General features: G+C 44.8%; 1 protein-coding gene across 2 annotated transcripts in view; it reads right to left on the bottom strand.

Annotated features, from left to right (window-relative positions):
- Positions 1–22,846, bottom strand: part of KIF4A (kinesin family member 4A) — a 307,198-nt gene extending 284,352 nt beyond the window's left edge. The window contains exons 1-2 of one of the 2 annotated variants that reach the window (XM_078640186.1): positions 22,603–22,846; positions 2,295–2,428 (exon numbers count right to left, since the gene is read on the bottom strand). In XM_078640186.1, the coding sequence (XP_078496312.1) occupies positions 2,295–2,411 (117 nt within the window). In that variant the 5' untranslated portion in view covers positions 2,412–2,428; positions 22,603–22,846. The remainder of the gene's footprint in view (positions 1–2,294; positions 2,429–22,602) is intronic. The other variant, XM_078640187.1, reaches the window with a different exon arrangement.
- Between the last annotated feature and the right edge of the window lie 994 nt (positions 22,847–23,840).

The raw sequence follows: 23,840 nt of genomic DNA, 5'->3' as shown, positions 1-23,840 counted from the left end.
ATCCATCATGGCTCTGCATTTGGGCTGTACTACATTTAGAGATGGGTGACAAAGGAGTGTAGGAAGAGCTGGCTAATTAGCTTTTTTTGCAAGACGCTTGTGCTTTAGTAGGGGGTAACTGAACCTAGTACACTTGGTGCTGCCAATTGATGCCAAGGATAATCTGAGATGGCAAAGTCAATACATCTGACTTCAGGTAAATAGGTTATGCTATAAATGAGGATTTTTAAAATGTATTTATTTGTAACTGTACAGTGGGGTGCTCGGAGGTGAGTACCATACCCTCATAAGAGGTTCTTCAATACCTTCCATCACACTCACAAATGGCTCACTGGCAGGACTCAAACCCTAAGGGCCTAGCATCGATTGGCCTCAAAGAACGGAAGCTACAGTTGGTGTGGTGATTGAAATCTTATGAATGCACATGGGTGCAATTAACACAAGTTGTGAGCCCACCAATCACTGCACTGTATCTGTCACCTTCGATTTTCGAAAACCGCCTTGCCCACAACTTGTGTTGCATGCCTGAAACAGATCCAGTTCACCACTTAGTTTGCACTGAGCTACTCTCGAAGGTCAAACCCAGCCAACAGAAATATCTGGCCTAGTAGGCCAATTGTTGGGTTAGGAGGACATTTCTAAGTTTCAGAATAGGTTATTTGTGGTGCTAGGTGAGTGGCTTGCAGCAATACAAATTGATTCCGCCCATTTAGTTTGCTTTTGATTACCCAGTTTTTGAACATTTACTGGGGTAGGTCACCTTATCAGAGTCTCACTCACCCCAGTAAATGGACTGAGCGTGTCTTTATGCTCCCACCAGCAACACAAGCCAAGTCAAGCAGAAGAGAAGAGTGGCATAGGGAGCTCCCCAGAGAATCTGCCCCTTTAGATGCCAAGAGTGTAGAAAATCCTTCTGCTAACTGTGCCTGGCGGCCAGAAGCAAAATGAGCCAAAGATGAAGAAAAATAAACCCAACAGGGCAATAGTTATACCACTTCAAACATTTGATTTTTTTTAACAAGGGGAGTATAAAAAAAAAAACAAGCAGGCTACAAGGAAACATGTTTCTGGTGATCTGTAGTAAGTTTGAAGTATACCCCATAGAGGGTCAAGGCCAAGGGAATCTTTATTAAACATGCTTGCAACGAGAGGGGGTGTGCACAAGACCCATCCCAGATTAAGGATTGTCCATGGAGCCCTCATCTCCAAAGGGGCTGGCACAACACTGAATGGGGTCCAGGACCCAATGCCTGGAGGAAAGCAGGAGCAACAAAGAAGAGCAGGCAAAGGAACTTACGCCTTAGAAACCCCCACCCCCTTGGGCAGCAAACAGTTGTCAAGGAGTGTTGCCTCAGTCTGAGGATGGCGAGTCCTGCTGTCCTGACAGTGTCTTAAGACTGCTCCCACCACAAACAGTTCAAAGGAAAAAGGCTTCTGGCGCCCACAGGTAGGGGAATGCTGCCAGCTCCCGCACCAGTCGTGGAGCCAGCTGGGTTTGCAGGGGCTTTAGGAGCGCCCCCCCAATACCCCCAACAAATTCTTAGAGTTATGGTTGCCCCAGGCTCACCCATCAGAAGGGTTGTCCTCTGACTGCATTATGTGGCCTAAAACAAGTAATGAAGGACCATGACTCATGTTTATGGCAGTTTTGAAATGTTAATAATATTCCCCTGTAGTGTGAGGTTAGAACTGGTATGGGGGAAGGGGGACAGTGATTATGGGGTTCAGGACCAACTAGGGTGAAATGTAATAGGAGTGTGTCAAAGGAATTTCCCTTTAATTTATGTACACATCTATTATTAAAAATCCTAGTATTTAGCATGTATATGCAAGTAAAGTACTTTTCCTTTTTGAAGAAAAGGCACGGACTCTGCAAAAATGTATTGCTTGTGGTTGCGTGCCAGCAGATTTTCATTGCTAGGCTAACACACAACCCCCCCCAAACCCCCCTTCCCCGCACGTAGGCCTTGCGTGCTCAGCTACCCTGAGAGAATCAAGTGCTACAATGGAAAATCAGATTCACAGTAACAAGACATTCGTTAATGTATTACATGTATTTGACTCTCATCCTTCAAAACTAATAACCAAATTGATTGCATGAATCCACAAATGTCAAAGTTCAATAATTCAATAGTGACAAATGGTAAAAACCCTCCAGACTGCAGAACAGTCACACGCACAGAGACCACGCTCTGCAACTACTAAAGACTCATAGTGCATAGGAAATGACCACTGAGGTCAACCATCCACTGGGCCGAGAAGTTGTAAAGCAAAAGCAAGTTGTTTACACTTACCTGAGGCTCGCCGGAAACAAAGGTGAGGCAAACCTGACAGCCTTCATTAATCTCCTTGGGGACAAGGGGTCGACAGCGGAGGGCCACCTTAACTGGAATCCCATCTTCCTTCACCATTTTTTTCAATGGTCTCCCTAGGAATGTAAAGATGCGTTAGGCATGAACCAGAGGGAGTGAAATATATTCATAACTGAGTACCCGAGGGGGAAGAGAACACGTTCATTAGTAGGAAAGAGGCAAAGCTGAATTTTAGGAGTTCAATAGCATAACTACTTCAGACCACTAATTTAGGTAACACCAACAAAAAACAATGTTAGCAAACCTGTACTACAAAAGATGACGATTGAGGTATTCTGACCAAAAGATTCCTTCACAGTGGCTGGGTAAGCGTGGGTGATGCAAAATTCACTTTTTGGACAACGATGGGTCAGACCCATATTCAATAAATAGTTTCTTAAATAGTAAAGTGATTACACGTTTGACATGACTTGATTGAGGTATTCTGACCAAAAGATTCCTTCACAGTGGCTGGGTAAGCGTGGGTGAAGCAAAATTCACTTTTTGGACAATGATGGGACAGACCCATATTTAATAAATAGTTCCTTAAATAGTAAAGTGATTAGACGTTTGACATGACTATGGACTTGTTCTTGTGAAGGGCAACAGACTCCATCTACAAATATTCAAACAATTAAAATAAATCAGATTTGTAAACGCGGTTCTGTCATTCAAGGCTGAAAAAAAGCTATGAACAGATTGCTAACGTGTGGTACCTGGCAACACAAGAGACCGGTTACTCACAAAAATAATCTGGGAGTGGTTCAAGTGCTGCACTGCCCAGTACTCCATGAACAACTATGCTTCGCACAGACAGCCTTCTCCTGTCAGGAGATTCGTCCTCTACCCATGTAGGCGATCTGACCGTATTTCAGAGAAACAGCTGTAAAAAATCTATTTAAAGCTTCCTCATCCATATGTACCCTCAATAAAGACGTAGAAATGGGGGAAAAAAAGTCCACGCTCATAGAGAACATGTGAAAAACTATACAAGCCCCTGCAAACAGGGCAAAGACTAGGTGTCTATAGAGGCTGCCTGGCATTTACTTCAGTGTCAGGTCTGCCTCTGGTCGGGTCATGTGCCAGGGACACAGCTGATCAAGAAGCTCAGATATGGAACAATAGATATGAGAGCCCACCTGCACCCACTTTTCGTAATGTCGTACAATTTCAGGCCTTTCTGAACTTCTAAGTTATACGTGCCATAATACTACGAACTGAGCTGAGGTCAGATTTCTTAGTGCTCATTCCGAAGCAGTTTTTCTACATCCTGCACCAAACAAGCATATGAACAAGGTGTACAAGAGTTCAGAGGATTCAACAGTCAAGTTTTCACGTCTTGAATTTCAGGCTTCTAGACATCAGGAGCAGCTGCGCCAGGATGCCAGCCTAGAACGGTTTAAAAGAGCCTCATATAGAAAAATAAAAAAAAATACGGTTGACAGTAGTATACTTTCAACGTAAAAAAAACAAAAAAAACGTATATTGGGGCTATTAACTTTCAAGCCACACAAGCGGACAGCGACAATTAACACACTGGGACAAGCCTACAAGCACGTACTACATTATACTGACATTTGTATAGGGTGTTCCTATCCCTAGGGAGGACCAAAATCACTTGTCAACAGAAAGGGAGAAAGCTACTCAGTTGTGCAGGTTTGTTATTGTCCAAATTTATAATGTAGTCGATGTAGGAAGACGGTTGTGCATGCGGGTCAGAGAAAGCGCTCAAATCATGGTGCAGCACTTAATCATGGCTTGTAGAGAAACTAGATTGGAGGAACGAGGTGCTTTTGCTTACACAATTATAGCCATTCACTAATTTTAACTTCAGGACAGCCTACTATAAAGGCCAGATTAGGGTCCAACAAGATTCAGAAGGGAGGAGGGCCAGGAAAACTAGACTCCACATTAATGGGCACATTAATACCACAGACACATTAGTAGCGAGTCCAAGGTTGTGCCGGAAACCACAGAATGGATGCAATTGTGAAACCATTAAGATTAGAGAGGTAACCCAGTATCCCGCAGAACCTGGGAAATCTAGTGGCATGCAACAACAATCTGTTATGTAGGGGGAAGCACTATTTCTTTTACACAACATTTAGTCCCGTATGTCACTAGGGATGGACAACTAAATTGTGCAGAAAGGGCATTAATACTTGGAAAATAAGAGGCCAAAAAGTAATTTGACACAGTATATCGTCAATCATATCGTGATGCAGATAACTTATCACAGGCCACACAGGACTGTTACATAACAAACAACTGAATAAAATACAAAAACAAATATAAAGACTAAAACACAATAAAAACTAACTACTTTACACGGATTAACATGAATGCCCCATTATTGTGTCTCAAGAAAACCAAGGTCTATTCAAGCGGATATCCTCTTTTTCTTATATGTATAATCAGCCTGACAGAGGCAAGAAACTTAAGTAAGCTGCTTAATTTGCTTCCCCGGCTGGCAAGGCGCAATTCACTCGCTTGTGCACCAGATATGAGAATCTGCTTCGGATCTCCGAGATATTGACTAGTTGAACATACTCCCATGTAAGTTGGCAGAGCCAATGATTTAGCTCACAATTTCCGGGGCATCCCAGACCTGGACCTCCAACCGATAAGCAAATGGTTGGAGGTCACCCTCCGGTTGAAGGGGCTTTGTTTGGAAAGGTGCCTGAAGGCGGTTAACGGGAGGACACAAGTCTGATAGGCAGGGAGCAAAGACATTTGACAATGGAAGAACTAGTAGTCGGATAGACTACATTCTTGTCAATGTGGAACTATGGCAATCAGTTTTAGATATGGAGGTTCAGATGAGGCCAGAGAGCGATAACAACCCCCTGATTGATAGAAGTTTCTGTAGTCTTTTGCAGAGGGAAGGTGACATAATACAAGAAACTGCAATTATTGGAAATGATCAAAGAAGGATTCGGTGGGCATGGGTAGTCCATAATGACAGCAATGTTGCACAGATCAGGGTCTTGGTCTCGGGTTCCCTGACGACACTGATTGAATTAAACACCTCCTGAGACTTACAATCTTATCGGGGTACACAACAAACTCTTCACGGGTTTGAAAAAGTTTTTTTTATTAAAAATAGCCCTTGGAATAAAACTCGACCCCTGAAGCTAAGTTCATGGTATAATAATACCTGTAGATTGGCGTACAAAGCCCTGGTGGTAGCTATTAGGTCTAGGTCATAGGGCAACATTAAACAGTGCAGAGCCAATTATTAAGCCTTGCAGAGACAAGCTAAGAGAGTGGGATGAAGATAGATGGAAGGACCTGCTACAGGCATGTAATGGGAGAAACATGACCCAGTTTTGACACCTACTTAAATTGGGGGGGTGGGGGGAGAACAGGCCACACCAACAGATCCCGTGTAACCAAGTCGAACCCAAACAACGGGTGTCGTTTTTTGAAGCACAGTTCAGAGCATCAAATAGTAGCGTTGAGATTGTTCCTATTAGCTTATCTGAAGAACCATTGAAGTTTACTTACAGAGAGGTGGAGTCTGCGTTGAAACTAGTCCCAAGTGTCAGGGCCTCAGGGCCAGACTGCATCCCTGCAGATCTGTTTAAACAAAATCAGGACCTATGGATCCCCTATATAAAACTACTAGCAAACGCCATAGCTAGTGGTGCCCCGCTCCCAGCATCCTGGTCAGGTGCAGAGATCATATCGATCTATAAGCAGGGGGACCGCTCAGCACCTGCAAGTTATAGACCCATCAGTCTAATCGACGCTGTCCAAACAATAGTAGCGAGACTTGTGCTAGGGAGGATCCAGGGATGGATAACAGAAGGGGACATTTTAACACCCTTACAGGCAGGGTTTCGGTCTCATACAGGGACCCTTGATCAGGCTTTCCGATTTGTGTTAATTTATTGGAAGGAGGCGGTTGGGGGGGAGGGGGTTTGCTTTTTGTGGCATTTGTGGATTGAAAATCCGCATTTGACCTCGTTCTAAGAGAGAAACTGTGGAGGGCATTATTGAAAATGGGGATGCTACACTGTTTGGTTGCTATTCTGGTTAAATTACACGAACATACCCATGCGCAGGTTTGTTGGGGCAAACCAGGTGAATCTACAGAAAAGTTTAAGGTCAGTAAAGGGGTTCGCCAGGGGTGTGTGCTGGCTCCCACCCTGTTCTCTGTATTTATAAACTGGGTCGTCCAGTACTTTGAAAATCACCCAACTGACGCTGGCATGAAAGTACCACTGCTCATGTTCGTGGGCGACACCTTGCTTATTTCCAAAACGAGACAGGGGCTGCCGTCGGCACTGTCCCGCTTTGAGGTGTTATGCCGCGAACATGGGCTTGTGGTCAACGTTTATGGTGCTCCATAGGTCCAGGCCAGTTAAAGCGAGTGTTTATATGGACTGCGCAATAATGGAGCAGACAGATGTCTTTACCTATTGGGCGTCACATTTAATGAAAAATTAAGTGTGAAGCCCCAAGTTGAAATGCAAGCGCTAAAGTATGCCCAGCTGGCCGGTGCACTGGTTAAGGAGCACAGGTTGTCCTTAACTAAACCTATAGCCCCTATTGTCAAGATATATACAACCAAAAACGGTCCTGCCATACTATATGGTGCTGAAATTTGGGGTTTTAGCAATTTATCTTCACTTTCTACAGCCCAAAATAAGTTCATGAGATTGCTAATAGGCACTCGCTTGTGCACCCGATATGAGAATCTGCTTCGGATCTCTGAGATATTGACTAGTTGGACATACTCCCATGTGAGTTGGTAGAGCCAATGATTTGGCTCACAATGTCCACCGAGGAAGATTCCCAAAGGGCTTAAGGTCAAAACTAGAAAGGGCCTTGGATAGGTTGATACTACATTTATTGTTGGATCTAGATACCTACTATGGAGGCTTTTTACCACAAGTACAGGCTGTTTTTGTTCACATTCCTGATGAAGACAAGTGGTGAGGTTTTGATATAAACACAACCTGAATGAGGTGCTCCTTACCTCGGTCAGGCTGATCATAGAAAGAAATAGCGATTCCCCTACAGAACAGATTGTTGTTGTATACTACAGTCATTGTGAAACCGGCAGGTAGGCATCAACTGATTGTTCTGTGGATATCTGTTAAATAAAGATAAGCCTTTGTGGCAAAAGGGTTGGGGGAGCCAAGATATTAGGGTACTCTGACACAGGCTTAGCCCTAGGCCCTTCATGGTCAAAACAGGGAGAATGCTGTTGGACATCTCTATATTTAACGTTACTCGTCAAATAGCCATGTTTTGAGTTGTTTTCTGAATGAGAGGTGGTTCTGTGTAAGGCGGAGGTGGGTGGGGAGAGAATTCCAGGTTTTGGCCGCTAAGTAGGAGAATGATCTTCCTCCCATGGTGGATCTTCTGATGCGTGGAATCGCGGCAAGGGCTTGATTGGACGATCGTAGTTGGCGGGTGGGGGTGTACACACCAGGCACAGATGAATGGCAGGGTTGAGGGGGTCAACTAAGTCTGATTAACAACTTCAATTTGGAAGAGTAGTGTAAAATTAATAAACACCAAACTGACAAATTCAAGATGGGGAACCAAAGATATGAGTTTGAAATGTTTTAAGTGAAAAATAGCACAAGAAAGTACTAAATGTAAATGACAGTTATGGCAGAACAGGACCATGGTGCACTTTGAAGCAGGCAGATATGGATTTGAGTCCGATACACCAAACATGGAAGCCAAGTGGAGGAAAAATGGAGGCAAAATAGAAAGCTGTATTGAGTGAAGTTGGACTGCCTTGGGGCAAGGTCCAGCTGAAGTCATTGTTTAGGCAGAAAAGGCTTCCGTGTGCCACACCTTAATGTCCACCCAGAGGTGTGACTAGGGAAAGGAGCCATCCCTTCTCCGGTGTCCACACAAAACCGGTTTTGGGGACATTTTCCTCCCACTGCATTTGGAGCCAGCTTGACTAGTGTTTACCTGGAGAACAAAAGACATGCCTGCTGCCAAGTATTGCATTACATTTGCTTGTAAAAGCTCAGGCCTCACCCTGGTCAGTTTCGAGTTAACGAAATTCCTGGGCCCATTCTAACTATCCTTAAGGCAAGGAATACAAGAACACCACCCCATAACCAGATTAGTTTATTTGTTATGGGAGCAGTTTTCACTCATTGTGAGGGAGGCAATAGCAGGCCAGCTGTCGGGGGCTAAGGCTAATTAGCCGAACTGGATCTCAGTCACAAAAAGTATACATTTCTACTAGATTTCCCTATTTAATAAAAACAAGACTTCAGAGGAATTTTTATATAAATATGAAAAATAGGCTATTCTAGCTGTTTACTGACAAAAGTTAGATTAAATGTATAGCCTGTAGATTAAATGTATAGCATGTATGTTAACATTTTCCAGGATCCAGCTACAGTACTGCCAGTGACAATAGGTTGTGGGGGCCTATCAACCGAGGAACATGCTAACTTCCATTTCACACATGTTCCACTTTTAAAGATCAGGCACCCTGACTTGGGTGGAAACAAGGGGCACCTGGGGGGAGACTGCATATTAAAGGCAACATTCCCAGCCTGTTTGAAAGTGTTATTTTGGGAGCAGGTTTTTAGGCTACTGGAGTCCTGCCATCTTGTCTCTCCTTCACTTAATTGGGGAAAGGGGCGCCTACACGAGGAGAATAAAAAGCATGCTGCATCCTTCCAACTCTACCATTAGCATTAAACTATTTTCCGACATTCCAGTGTGAACTATCTGGTGCCTGCCAATTATCCCAATCCTCTGCATTTCTCTCCACCCACCCAAATATTTAAATGCATAGGGCCACAATGCAGTGTTCCCGGGGGCACAACCGTAGTGTGCACAGATTGTTTGAACTCCTGATGTACGTTAGAGTTAAATAAAGAACTGCAGATTCAGGAGTGCCCACCTCAAGTAATATGACAGAACCAGTCCAAGATATATTCCATAAAGTTCAGATGGGGTTGTTCCCGCATTTCAATAGGAGTGTGGCCCCAAGCAAAGGAGGGAGCTTTCTACCTACGTGCTTGCATCATACTAAAGACAGGGGTATAATGACACCGAAGCTGTCAGAAGGTGCACTGCTGTGCACAGAATAGAAGGTGCAATGCCAACAAAGAAAGAGGCTGCAGTGTTCCAGGGACAGCTCTGGCATCAAATGCAGGTATGTGCAACAACATAGCACTCACCTACAGGGAAAACCCAGCCCCCTCTTTAAGCATAGGCTAAGCCGCTTCAAATGAAAGACAAGGACATGGTTTAAAACTGCAGCTTTCACTAACGCATTCTTCCCTGCACAGGTAAAACTGTCAGTCAGCACCATGCACAGATCAATTTTGGCATTACTGCATTGATGGAATGTCTTGCTCCGCTTCTTTGCGTAAACCTAGACAGGGCACCAATGTATCATTTGGACAGTGGGGCCCTGCAGCCCCCTTCCAACCACACCCTCTTCATTGCCTCAATACAAAAAAGAAAAAAGTAACTGACATCTTGCCCCGAACCTTTGCACCCTCAGCTCCTCTTCCAACCCAATGCAGGCACCACTGACAGCATCTGCACACCGTGCAATCCCCAAATCGTTTGTAGCCGAAAGGGAAGACCAGATTAAACAAGGTCATAACTGGTCTGCGATTGCCTGAATTCTCCATCGCCTTCATTCACTGACCTTCATGTTTCAGACACTTGGTCCGCCTGGTGGATTCAATGTACAATGTAGCATTCCATGGTGTTTCCCCCTTATAATGCTTCTTTGATGCAGAGGTCTACTACAGAGCAGTTGAAGGACAAATAAGCAAACAGCAGACTACTTTTTTTGGGCAGTCTGTGGTGCTATGCTACTCCAGCTAAACGCAAGTGGCTATTGTTACATCTCCCTTAGACAAACCGGTTTTATTTGGATGGGTTCTACAGTTTTTCCAGCACCTCTTGTACTGGAAACGCAGAAGAAACAATCCTAAATGGCAAGGATGATCCAGCAAGCTGAATATTCTGCTGTGCCAGTCTCAGCTGAACAGCGGTACAAAAGGGGGGTGGTAATGGACGGAGCATCTAAACCAATTAAACACTCACACCCAGTCAAAAGATCTGGGTTTAATCCATCACCGTTCTTTAGCCCACTCTGCCACCCCAGTTCAGACATGGCTATATGCAAATCAGTCTGACCCTGTGCCTCATGGGAACAGTCCAGCCCGAACTGCCAAGCCATGCCTTCCCTGGACCGGAAACAAGCTTCAGAGGACCGGTTTCTGGCATTACAGCCGTCTTCAGCCCGGCTTGCTTGAATCCAGTGGCAAAGAGAGCAAGGGACTCACGTCTGAGCATACCCTGCCACACTTATGGCAGCCAAAAGCGGTACAAAGGGGGGTGGTAATGGACGGAGCATCTGAACCAATCAAACACTCACACCCAGTCAAAAGATCTGGGTTTAATCCATCACCCTTTAGCCCACTGTGCTACCCCAGTTCAGACATGGCTATATGCAAATCAGTCTGACCCTGTGCCTCATGGGAACAGTGCAGCCCGAACTGTCAAGTCATGCCTTCCCTGGACCGGAAACCAGCTTCCGAGGACCGGTTTCTGGCATTACAGCCTTCTTCAGCCCGGCTTGCTTGAATTCAGTGGCAAAGTGAGCAAGGGACTCACGTCTGAGCATACCCTCTCAGCTGAGCAGGCATGAACAGCTTGTGCTACCCTTCACGGGTCTTGAGAGTGTTGCGGATGTGCATTATTTTAAAATTAGGTACATTTCCTTTTCAATACAACAGCCACAGTCTTTACATACCATGCAACAAACCGGGCATCTCCTCGGCATTAATACTCAATACAACAATGTAGATGTGCCCATTGTGCTGAGCCTGAAGCCACTGCTGTGAGGGACAGTACCTGTGGAAGCCACTTCTAAAATGCTTAATTCCATGAACCAAAATAATTGCAGATTACCAGACACATTAGAAAAACACCACCCTATTCGCTTCTTAAAGCTGCTGCATACAAAGAGCAGACTCTGCTCGACCAGACCAGCTTCGAAAGGCAATTCTAGAAAGGTTTATGACCAAAGGAGGCAGGGCAACTTGGTAAGAAACTAAACAGGTGAAGCTCGATGCTCTAAAGTTTACTTCACATGCAACAGGCAACATCTGAAGACTTGGAACAAGAGACAAAGATCTCAGTATTAGTTTGCCTAAAAAGTATAACATTTTAGATAAGCTGAGGGCTACACATTCAGCAAGTCGAGCGACAAAGTATGAACCTCGACAAGAAACTATTGTTCCAAAGAACAATTACGTTATTTTGTAATGCAAGGGAGGAGAGGATGGAGGAACACATACTATAACAGTTGAGCTTCAACTAAGGCAGGTTATGTTCATGCAAACCAACCACAGCCAAGCAGTGTTAAAATATACATGTTTACTACTGAGCCTTAGCGAAAGAAGGATCCAGTTACTGTCAGCAAAGATATACAAAACAAACATGCATGAGCAAGTGGCAATCACATTTTAAACTGACAGTAATGGACATGCCACTGCAATCAAAGATCTGAGGAAAAATGATTAAACCAATTCATTACAAGGTTATTTGTGGTTAACCTGCTCAATTAAAACTGGAGTAGATCTCGTACCAACCAAAAACAGGTGCATGCATGGTCAAGTGTTACAGTTGATAGACCAACTAAAGTTCATGGCACCAAGACAACCAGGATCCAAAAGTAGGCCAATAGTAAGAGACCTATTATCAGCTCACATGCCTCAAATATAAACAGGTCTAGTTTACAATCTACCTGGCCATGTGGTCGCGCCAAGTCATGCAACAGAGTGGCTATTGCTAAGGAAATTGCCAGATGGGTCACAGAGCAGTAACTTCATGAGGAGCAAAGAAAGTTGTTTCGTTTTTAGAAACAGGACTAGAAAGTGTGGTTAGCCGATTGCGTGGATCTAGTAGCTCCTCTTCAAAAAAAGAAGAACTTCACACAGGTCCAGGAGCAATACGAGATGGCACCGACTGAGCAGTTCCGTTACCGCCAGATCAAGAACGCACTAGTGGCGGTGATTCCCACCGACCCTGCTCCACCCAAGGCCTCACCGCTAGAGGATAGATTACTAACGGAGCATATGACAACAAGAGCAATCTCCATGACGTACCAGAAGATTATTACCATGCCTGATCCCATGCAAAGGTTCCGAGACAAATGGCGGGAGGAGGTGGGAGACCTAGATGACACTGATTGGCAGGAAGCGCTTGCGTCACCCAGAGAAGTAACGATTACATCCAAGCTACGCCTCGTACAGCTCAAGATACACCACAGAATTTACTACACCAAAACCACTCCGTATAAAATAGGGAAAGCTAGTACCCAACTCTGTCTACGGCAATGTGGGGCCATTGGTACCTTCTTCCACTCTGGGACTGCTCCGCAATAGTGTCATACTGGAAATCAGTCATGAACACCATCACAAGAGTCCACAGGAAACTAGTCCCTCCATAGCCGAAACGGTGCCTTTTAAATATTTGGGAGGCAACGGATCTCAACTCCACAGAGCAGACATGGGCAACACTGGGAATGATGCTGGCCAAAAGAAACACTGCCAAACATTGGGGTGTGGCCACCGCACCCCCACACACGGAATGGTGAAAGGATATGGACAGGTCCACGGTGGCGGAAAAAGTGTATGTGCGATAGATGTTCTCCAAAAAAGTGGATTAAATTGTGGGGGGGATGGAACACTTACAGGAGGGGAATATGTGCATTGCCAACAGTATCCCGTGAGCCGGAACTGACAATGTAAAGGATACTTATGTATGCGCTGATGTAAGCATATGAGTGATGTTATAACAATCTTGACACACGATCTGTACTCAACATGACTATGTATTTAATGTTTGCAATGTAAATAAACATAACTGTGCCACTTATGTTAAATAAAAAGAATTTAAGAAAAAAAGGAGAATTTTTTTTTTTAGTTTCACGAAAGATCCACCAGCCACTTGACCATTAACTAAATCAGGATCTGGCGATAAGGCAAGCAAGCTACTTTATCAATTTGCCAATACAGAGTGAGAAGCTAAAATAAACCCATCAGTTCTAGAAGGACAGTGGAAATTGATAGTTAACTGCTGAAACAGTAAAAGCGTTCACTAATTATTCAAGGAACCCATGTCTGACTGAAGCCCTCTGGAAAAATGGGCCATCATAGGTCAAAATATCTCCCCACGATGTTGCTTCCACATGCACTCCGGTCTCCTTTTCCTGAGGAGAAGGGCACCCCAGTTGTTGCTTCCTCTCCTGTTTGACCTGGTTATGGAAAAAAATATAGATGAGTGAACCAGGGAAGATGGGGAGGTGAAAGGGGTTACAGTGGGTGAAGGGTGTGAAAGGAGGCACGAGGACATGGCACCCCTCCACACCCATGACATGTTGCTTTCTTTTCAGCAGCCAAACTCACCACTCCAAGACTGATCTAAATTTCACAAAGAGGCATCAGGATTTAAAGGAAATTGGGGGAAATAGACATAAGCCCCGGTGCGGAGAGAACATCGTCCTTTTGGAACAGCTTTAACTGCATATTGTCGGGAACGATTTCATGTACCTCCAGGTGCAGGTAACCAAGAGACCTACATAGGTGTTGGGATTTAAATACTGCCTTGTACGCCAAGAGGCACGATTTGGAGAGGCGGACGGTGTCCTGATATTCACAGTGGGAAGAAGCACACGCTTCACAATTATTTCACTACATATGCATCCTCCTAAACCACCCATACTAGATCTCCCACACCCAGAGTCCTTCCCGGAGGTGAAATCCTTAGTCAGTAAATTCCTTTGGTGGACAGCATACACAGGTTTTTCAAAAATAGTCTGGGCTCCGTACAATAGTGGTTAGGAGAGATTTCTTCCACTGGCAACTTCAAAATTAACGGTTCAGGCAAAATAACAGTTTTCTACAAATAAAATGGACACTTTGAACCCAAACGCCTTAAAGTTAACTCCAGCAAAGATGTCTGTAGTTCACATATCTTATTGTTTCAAGCTTTCTTGGGAACAACTACATACAGCATCACCTTCGCCTGACATTAATCTATGCAGATGCAGTCAGGACCAAAGTAAAAGTCGGTGGACTTCCAGAACAATGGTCAATCAAGATCTGTGAAGCAAACACATGAACGACACGCAAATGCCCGCAAAGTTAATTCGTAGTTTGACCACAAGACTCAAATGCATCCCGGATTAGCAAAGCACACCTGAAGACTGAATTCGGACCGTAATCAAAACAAGAATTCTAAAGCATTGATAGACTCGGAAAGCATGGTACTAAACCACCTAAGCAGCATACAATCCACTAAAGCTGCATCTTCAAATAGGTTGCACCCCGATCTGCCAAGAGCAAACCTGCAGAACTCCAAAGCTATTGCTGCTTCTTAAAAACACGAATATGCTTTTATTCTTTATAGAGTGGCACCATCTGGGGGCAAAAAAATCTTGCAGAAAAAAACAGTGTGCTGAGCAAACCTTGTAAACCAATCCAAGAAGAGCATTCTGAAACGTTTCACTAAAACAGATCCCCAAACCCATACTCAAATTAACAATTTCTTTGACACAAGTGGACAGCTAAAAGGAGATTATGTAAATTAGCCCAGCAGCCCTCCCTTCCCCCTCATTACAGACTGAGGCACATGGAGCAATAAGACGTTTACAGACTACAGTCCTAATGCCAAACCGCAATACATAACTGTAAGAATGTGCACATTTATGCCTGGCACTAGCTAGTGGGTGGGATTGACTCCTATGGCTAAATCTACCTATTTTGCAGCAGTTCTGTCTGGTTTTACTGAACCCAGGTCCAGAATGCTGTGCTTCTAGGCTTTTTCAAGATGGCACAAAATAAAAAATCAACCATACTAAACTTGTGCTCTGTGGGCCGGTCACATCCAACACTAAAATCCAGTTAGAACCAGGCACCAAATCCCCAAAAAACCCAGAAACAAAAGTTCAGTAGGAAACATGCAGGGCCCTCCAGCAAACAGACAGTGGATTTGAAAGAGTGATCATATGGTCTCTCCCTTTCAAGTGTGCCCGAGTGTTCTATATGGCTCAGACGCCTCAAGCAGGATTGAACACTGCATTCAAAAAGGAGGCCCATACGCCCACCCAGCATATTGGGAATTCTGGAGTGCTCTGTCCATTGAGGGTAGCACATGCTTTGCGCCCATCAGACATTTCATGCCTTTTTCATACTTATTCAAGGTTAATCACAGCAGTAGAGCTAGCCTTCTGACGATACAGGCATGTAATGGGTAACTTTCTAAAAGTTGATTTTTCTTCACTTTTATTAAAAATCCAATTTCATTATTGAATTGGATTTGTATTTTTTTTTTTTTAAACTGATGTAATTGTTCTTCAAGCTGGTCTTTCCCAATGTACAGTATTGGCATTTAATATTGCTTCCCAGTGTTTCTCTATTGGCCAGCAGCCTTACTACAATAACAATAGATTTTAGGGGTAGTCACAGAAACATGCCAAATTTAAATTTCCACATGTTTTGCTTTTAAATACCATGCACCCTGCCTTGTGGACTATAAGGCCTAAATAGGGATGACTTAATATTTAAAAGTAAGGTTTTTAATTGTCAAAAGGTGTTTGCATTAACAGATCACAGTGCATGTTTTCCACTGTTAGTCAGGCTATAATGGTAGGCCTGAAGCCATGTTTGAACTGCCACTTTGTGGATGGCAGAGTAGGTGCAGAAATCCAAAATAGCAATTTATCTTCCAGGCCCTGTGTAAATGTTGTACCATACACAAGATCATAACAAGTTAAATACACCAACCAGAACATGCCAATTTCAAACATTAAAATAGGGAGGACAGGTGTTTTACTGCTTGTTAGCATTGATAAAGTGCACAGAGATCTAAAGTCAGCAAAGATATAGGGTCCATGTAGGAAGCTGGCTCTGTATATACTATACCAAAGTATGGTATAATGTGAACAGAGTCCAGTGGATCCCCAAAGGTAGGCAGAGGTAAAAGTAGATAATACCTTACTCTCAATTTGTGGTAGTGTGGGTGAGCGTAAGGTTTTATCAGAGGGTAGTGTTAAGCATTTATTGTACAAACTCAGGCAAGAAATGGTGTTGCACGCAAAGACTGAACGCAGACCAATTTGTTTGTATAAAATTATTATTTCGTATTTTATTTCTAGCACCAAGCCAAGCCTGGCGCAGAGAAGTGTAAATGGTACTTTTCAAGGCAGGTTGAACCATATAAGCAAGCTGAATGAAAAATAACTTAGTTAAAGGTTTGTAAATACGTTGAAAATACTGTAGAGATTATTTTTTTAAGTTACTTTTTCTACTCAGTGTGATATGCCTAGATATCACACTGGGACACTTCCTAGAGAAAAGGTAAGTAAATCAGTTTTCCTATATTTGAGGTTTCTTAGAGTTTCATACAAACCAAGTCCACACTTAGAACAATTTTCAAAGAAACGTAGTTATTGCGATCCTACAGGAGGACAATTAGTTATTTGTTTACAGGTAAGTACTTGGTTGTGGGAGTTGGGTTTCTGGGGTTAGAAACAGGGTTCTCCTGGGTTCAAGGATGCACTGTCAAAGCCCTCACAGCTCTTTAATCCTGATTGGAGAGTGCCTGCGTTCTGCAAGAGGGCGGGCACTTAAGAGTGGACTTCACCTCGCCTTCCCCACCTGAGGAGGGTGGGGAAGGCTTTGTTTCTGGGCTCGGGGAGCAATGGCTCCCACCCCAGGTGTCCAGCAACATGTCTCTTGGTGGCATGCTTGTGTGTACCAGTCAGGGAACCCACCAGAGGCTGGCTGTTTTTCTGGGGATATCTCCAAGATACCCCCTGAGTGGATTTTTCATTGAATCAAACACTGGCATCAGTGTGGGTTTTAAGTGCTGAGAAGTTTGATACCAAACTTACCAGTGCTGTGGAGCTCATACTGACAAAGTCCCAGCACCATATACACTTATTGGCATTACTGCACTTTCAATGTCTAAGAATCGGTCTAGACACTGTAGAGGTACAGGGCTCATGCACCTGTATCCTCACCACTGGTATAGTGTAACCAGTTAGACGGGTGGGAGGGCAGTGGGTGGTAGACATGGCACACAGGAATGTGCCATGTCAACTCTTCACTTTGTTCCACACCAAAGCACAGGCTGCAATGGCAGTGTGTGTGTGCGCGTAAAGGATCTCTAAGGGTGGCACAAGTGTTGCAGCCCTTAGAGGCCTTCCCTGGCCACAGTGCCCTTGGTACCTTTTACAAGGACACTGACGTGGCCAGAGTGGTGCCAATTGGGGGCACAAGGTACAGTTTTGGGAAAGAACTGAGTTCCTGGGAACCTGATTGGCAGGGACCCATGGCACATCAAGTCAAAGTGCATTAGAAGTCTAGCAAAAAGGGGGACGGGGGGGGGGGGGGAACTGCAACAGAAAACCAGCTTCCTACAGTCCAGCAAGAGGGGAGAAACCCAGGGTGAGCAAGCAGAAAAGGCATATTGCTATACTATCCAATGTTTATCCTGTAGCAGTCCCACATTGTGCCACGCCCACATCGTTAAAGCAGGTAATACTCTACAAAACCTCTACAAAAAAAGCCTTTTGGACAAGCCAACTTAGAACCACTGGCAAAGCAAAGATCTCACTTTTCATAAACATGAAAAGGCAAAGCTAAATGATCTGGTTTATTGAAATCACGAAACAGTCTCATAACATCTACAGTTCTATAAAACTGACTGAAACAGATGCTCACACACACAATAGCAGGATTTCAAACATATGGTCTGCCACAAACAACGTTAACCCATGGAAACCCGGACCCTGAAAATCCTGTTGTCACTGTTCTTTGCATTGGATAGGATCTCACTGATGAAATCATAACCAACGTGTTCAGATCCCACCCTAAAACGGATTGAAACAGTGGGTCACAAATAACCAAGAAGAAACATCCCAATGATTTCCATCTTGATGTTTTTCTAAATGTCTTTCAATGCATTTCTGCCAAGACATGGTCAACGACCAATAACACTCATGCGCTTCAATTAAAAGAGTGGTTTCAACTCAGACAAGTCAATGTTTCTACCCCCACTAGCACCCCAATGAATGCAAATAACTTAATGTTGGCACAGTATTTTGTAAATAAGATCACAGCTATCCAAGCCTCTCTTGCTATTTACTCAAAACAGCCTCGGTTGCTTCTCTTGGGGTCCTTTCCTCTTCACAACCTACTCTTTGGGAATTCCCTCAGTTGAGCCTTGCTGCCTCATTAGTCCATTTGACAGGATTGAAGTCGGGCTCTCCACTAGATCCCTGCCCGGTTTCTTGTCTTAACAAAATAGCCCCTGTGCTAAATGGACCCATCAATTCCATTATTAATTCTTCACTGTCTTCTGGTACAGTCCCCCAGGCTTGGAAGAGTGCTCTTATCCTTCCTCTCATAAAAAAACCAGCTTTGGATCCCATCGTACATGCCAACTACAGGCCTATCTCTCTCCTCCCTGCTTTAGCGAAGGTGGCGGAAAGTCATGTGCACAGGTCGATCTCTGATTTCATCGAGAATAATAATCTGTTGCACAATACTCAATCTGGGTTTCGTGCGAATTACAGCACAGAGACCGCGCTACTGGAAGTCACCACCGCCATCAGAGAGGTCTTGGATATCGGAGGAAAGGCCATGTTGGTTATGTTGGACTTGTCGGCGGCGTTCGACACCGTTCCCCATGATACCCTCCTAATTCGACTCTGGGATTGTGGTCTTCGGGGGACGGTGTGGAACTGGCTTAAATCTTTTCTTGCCAGCCGTCGACAAACGATCTGGGCGCCACCTCACTCCGCAGCTATGGCACCTCTGGAAGTGGGGGTTCCTCAGGGGTCTATTCTTAGCCCCCTGCTTTTTAACATCTTTCTGGCCCCCCTTGCAGAGGTTGCGGAGTCGTTTGGCGCTCAGATCGTGTCCTATGCTGACGACACCCAGCTCTTGTTCACATATGACAAGAATGAGGTGTTCGATGGGATCCGCATCAGAGGCTGCCTTGAAGCAGTCTTTGATTGGTTCAAACGACACGGCTTAAAATGCAACTCCGATAAATCGGAGTTGCTTTTTTTTGGGTGTGTCTCTGAGCCAAACTGGAAAAGTTGGTGGCCACAAGACCTGTTTCCACCTGCAAACGCAAGTTCCAAAGCTAAAAATCTAGGCATCCTTGTTGATAATGAGTTAACCTTCGGGCCCCAAATAGCCTGTCTCTCGAGGAAATGCTTCGGGATCCTCCGTATGCTTAGGAAATTTCTCCCCTTGATTTCGTTTAATCATCGAAGGGTCATTGTCCAAGCACTTGTTGGGTCGCGTTTAGACTACGCAAATGCCCTCTATCTAGGACTCCCCAAATATCTTGTGAGGAGACTTCAAGTAGTCCAAAATTCAGCTGCCAGGGCTATTTATGGACTCCCTAGACGAGCCAGTGCCTCTGACTTGTTAAAAGAACTGCACTGGCTTTCCATAGCCAAGAGGGTTCTTTTCAAAAGCCTGACGCTGACCTACAAGGCCCTTCATGACTCTGGTCCTAGGTACATTAGGAAACGTCTTGTTCTGTACAAACCGAACAGAGCCTTGCGATCTGCCTCCTTGTCCAAAATGGTTGTTCCGTCCATTAAGCGGACTAGACAAGGGGGGCGCTCTTTTCATTACCTGGCCCCGTGCGCTTGGAATGAGCTTCCCATTTCTCTCAGACAGGCCCCTAATCTGATGTCTTTTAGAAAGGCCTTGAAAACCTGGCTTTTTTCCAGTTAATTTCATTGCTCCTTTTATGTTCTGCAGTTATGTCTCCTCGCCCTAAGGACTTCTTCGCCAAAGCGCCGGGACACTCCTACTGGAGTAGCCGTTGCGCTATAGAAGAATCCGATAACATAACATAACATCCAATGGTATCAGCTACCCAACTCCTGAACAGCTATGCTGGACAATCTCCGAGATACAAAGAATGAAAGAAAGAAATGCAGTGATCCAGTGGGTGCTCTTTGCTACTGGATTCAAGCTACATCCTACTGATGAGGCTCAAAAAAGCAGAAACCAGTTTGGGGTCGCTTGTGTCCCTGTTCGGAGAGGACATGGTCTTGAAGTTTTGTGCTGGACAGTTCCTATTGCAGCAGAACCAAGGCTGATCTGGTTGGCCACCTTGAAGATAATGGGCACTCATGCAATCTTGTATTATGAGGTCGCGATTAGATTACTAGTATTATTGGTAACATTGGATGATTTTCACTGAATAATTAGCTCTCATCACAGACATGTAACTGAGGGGAAACTATAATATTACCCCCAACTATGTTTGGGGAGACCGTAGATGCACCAGACAGCTAGTTATTGAAAATGTCGACAGCAAATGTCAACATTCTTATGCTTAATCAAGATGTGAATTATAGCAGAAAAAACAGCTCAAACTCCCCCCAAAACATGATGAGTAACAAATCAACACCAATAATGATAGGCAGATAGGAAGAATGCAGTCCGGGCGACAACACAGGATATGTACAGTTCTCCTTTGCTACCACGTCAATCAGATTTCAATTTGCGAGATTAGTGAAGTGCACGTTTGACAAACGGTTTGATCTGTTCCCTAAATCAGGACCACTTTTAAGACACAATCTAACAGTACTGCAGCGCTCTGGCGACCAGTCAGCTCACGGTTACCATGGCAGCCACTTCGCGTTAGACAACGGGGCAAAAGAAGCACAGTTAGCCCTCCTATGCTGACATATGTCACTACAAGATAATGGCACTTGCTCATCAGTGGCTCCACCCATCAAGTGCAAAGCCCCGTATGCAGGAGAGACCAGAATATACAGCTTTAGTTTTTGCTCTTTGCAAGAGTTAGTAAAAGATGCGAATTCAGACCCGTATTAAGACTACAGCACACCTGCTAGGGTTGATCATACAGTGATATACCAATCAATAATAAGTGTCAAGAACATGTCGATAAAGCAGCGTACTGGTATATGAGAATTAGTCCTGCAGATGTATCTCTCAGGGAGGCATATTCTAATGATCAGACTGCACGGCTGGGCCCCAGCCTTCCTCAGCACCTGGCAAAGATCTAGCAGTCAATGACAAGCTCTGCGATCACAAAGAATTAAAGAGTGAAGGCATGCAACAAAGTTAGAAGCACATCGGTGGGATGTAATCGACTGGTCCGTCCGTAGGGAGCAACATGGTTCAGATGAACAGTCAAACTCGAAAAGTAATGCACCTTTTGGCAAGTCAAGACATGTCCCTGCCAAGGACTAAAAGTAGACTAAAAACTTTCAACGGCGGGATCTCTAATGATCCAACAAAATGACAGCTTAAGTGGGCCACCAATGCTCATCTGTAGCAAAGCTCTGAACCAATCACCTGAAAGGAGCCCTCCAGGGTTTAAAGGGGGGGGTGAGTGCTGGTGACTGTACTGCAGTCAACTAGCAACCATAAAAGCACAAACCGTACTATACACAAAAGACATGGCTGGAGATATGACAGTGCTCAGTGACATCACAAGCTGGACGTGTGCCTAAGGGTTAAAGGCCCCACATGGAGTAAAAAAAACTCAGCACCTCTAGTTTCTTATCAGATGCCCCGCTGCAGGACAGCCACTCGCCCTACAGGTCAGTATCTCCCTCGCACACTTGCCTACTCCCTAGGACGGCCCCTCCTTCCTGCAGCACCCTGCTTTCTCTGCTACCTGGCCCAGATCCCACACCCCAAGTGCAGCCAGTCTCTACCTTCGATGCAGTCACTCCTCCCTCCACCATCAGAGCCACTCCTCCCCCGGTCAACACTTCAGCAAGACAGCCACCACTGCCCCTATGCGGTCCCTGCAACCCACCATCCCTGGAGGGAGGACTCCAGCGTCCACCCAGACCTTCCTACTGGGACATCTATAGAGAACACCACACTTTCTCCGGCCATTATGCCACCACTTAGGACAATCACCCTAGTCCCCTCCCTCTACCAGAACACCTTATAATCTCCAGGTCTCCAAGACAATCCTCCTGGCCTACAGCACTCACCGAAGAGACTTCTGCCTCGCCTCCCCCGCCCCTTACAGATCAGTACACAGTGACTTACATGCTACCTAATGACAACACCCCGCCGGCAAGTGTAGACCCTTGGGGCAGTATGCAGGGGCCTGCACCGACCCTTCCCTTCACGCTGCCTGCCTCGGGTCACCCCGGCCCAGACTGCCAGCCTCACCCCAGGCCACTGGCAGCAGCACCCCTGCTCAGTACCTCCTCCGTGTGCCGCGGGTCTCCTTCCACTGGTCGGCGCCTCCCCTCAGTCCTCTGGTGGACCCGCGCCTTCACCCCCGGTCGGTTTCTCTCTGTCCCCGGAATATACACGAATTTCCCAGCCTCCTCCTGCTCTCTTGGACCCGTGCTTACGTTCTTGCACCGGAGGCGACTCAGATTAACCGCCAACTTTCAAAACTGACACAGAGCGGAGAGCCAATCATGTCCCTCCGAGCTGCACGCTGCGTCATGACGCAAGCACGCCACGCTGGAAACAGGGCGTAGAAAAGAGACGTATTTGACGACGCATAAAAAGAACTGCTCTGCAGCTACATAGCTTTCTCATGGAAATTGTAGAGGGTGAACATTACCGAAAGTCTACAGTTTGAAAGCCCTGTGGCTTTTTTTTTGAGTCAGCCAGCAACGGTAACATAATTTAGTAGTGTGTGCAGTATGAATATTGAAAAAGTACTTTTTGGTTTATGTGTTGTACATTTCTGTTTTATAAGGCTATCATTGAAACCATGTTTCATTCTCGGTCTGTTTTAAAGCAATCATTAGTAAATAATTCCCAAATGGAGCAGCCCGCGTTTAATTGCCTTGTCTTTCCCGGGATCAGTGACCGTCCAAGATGGCGCCCGAGTAAACAGCGCTCGGCACAGTGACGCTGCTTGGGCCTGCAGTTACATTGACCGCTGCACGGCTGGCTTGAAAGAAGCAGCATAGTTATTTAGTGTAATGACCAAGATTCCGCCTGGTTTAATTGTTTATTGAGGTTTATTGCGGTAATTGGTTATTGTTTATTGAGACCCCAGCGGTGCTGCTTACAAGTTCAGCGTCTCCCACTTCTCACTGCTATCGACTCCTCAGTGTATTGAATCATATCTCAATGCACTGTTTATTTATTTATTTATTTTTGCCATTTTATATAGCATGAACATAGCCGAAGGCATCAGAGCGCTTTCAACACACAGGGTACATGGTTACATCAGGTTACAGTAATAGTTAAATCTGACGTTTACATCGGTAGATGTGCACAAGTAGTTACCACAAGAAACAGTTAAAACAAGCATTGGTAAGTAAATGCATTAGGTTTCACCTATTTGATTAATAATAAGCTGTTTTTGTTGTAAGTTGTAGTTTGCTGATTAGTTGTACAATCTAAGTTAAAGAATGTCTGTGTAATGAGCCAAGGAGACATTACATATGAAAAATGAAGATTTATTCCAAAAAGTAAT

The sequence above is a fragment of the Lissotriton helveticus genome, chromosome 4_2 (assembly GCF_964261635.1).
Source record: "Lissotriton helveticus chromosome 4_2, aLisHel1.1, whole genome shotgun sequence".
Lineage (NCBI taxonomy): Eukaryota > Metazoa > Chordata > Amphibia > Caudata > Salamandridae > Lissotriton > Lissotriton helveticus.
The sequence above is the reverse complement of the archived record's forward strand: the minus strand, read 5'-3'. Positions and strand labels throughout refer to the sequence as shown.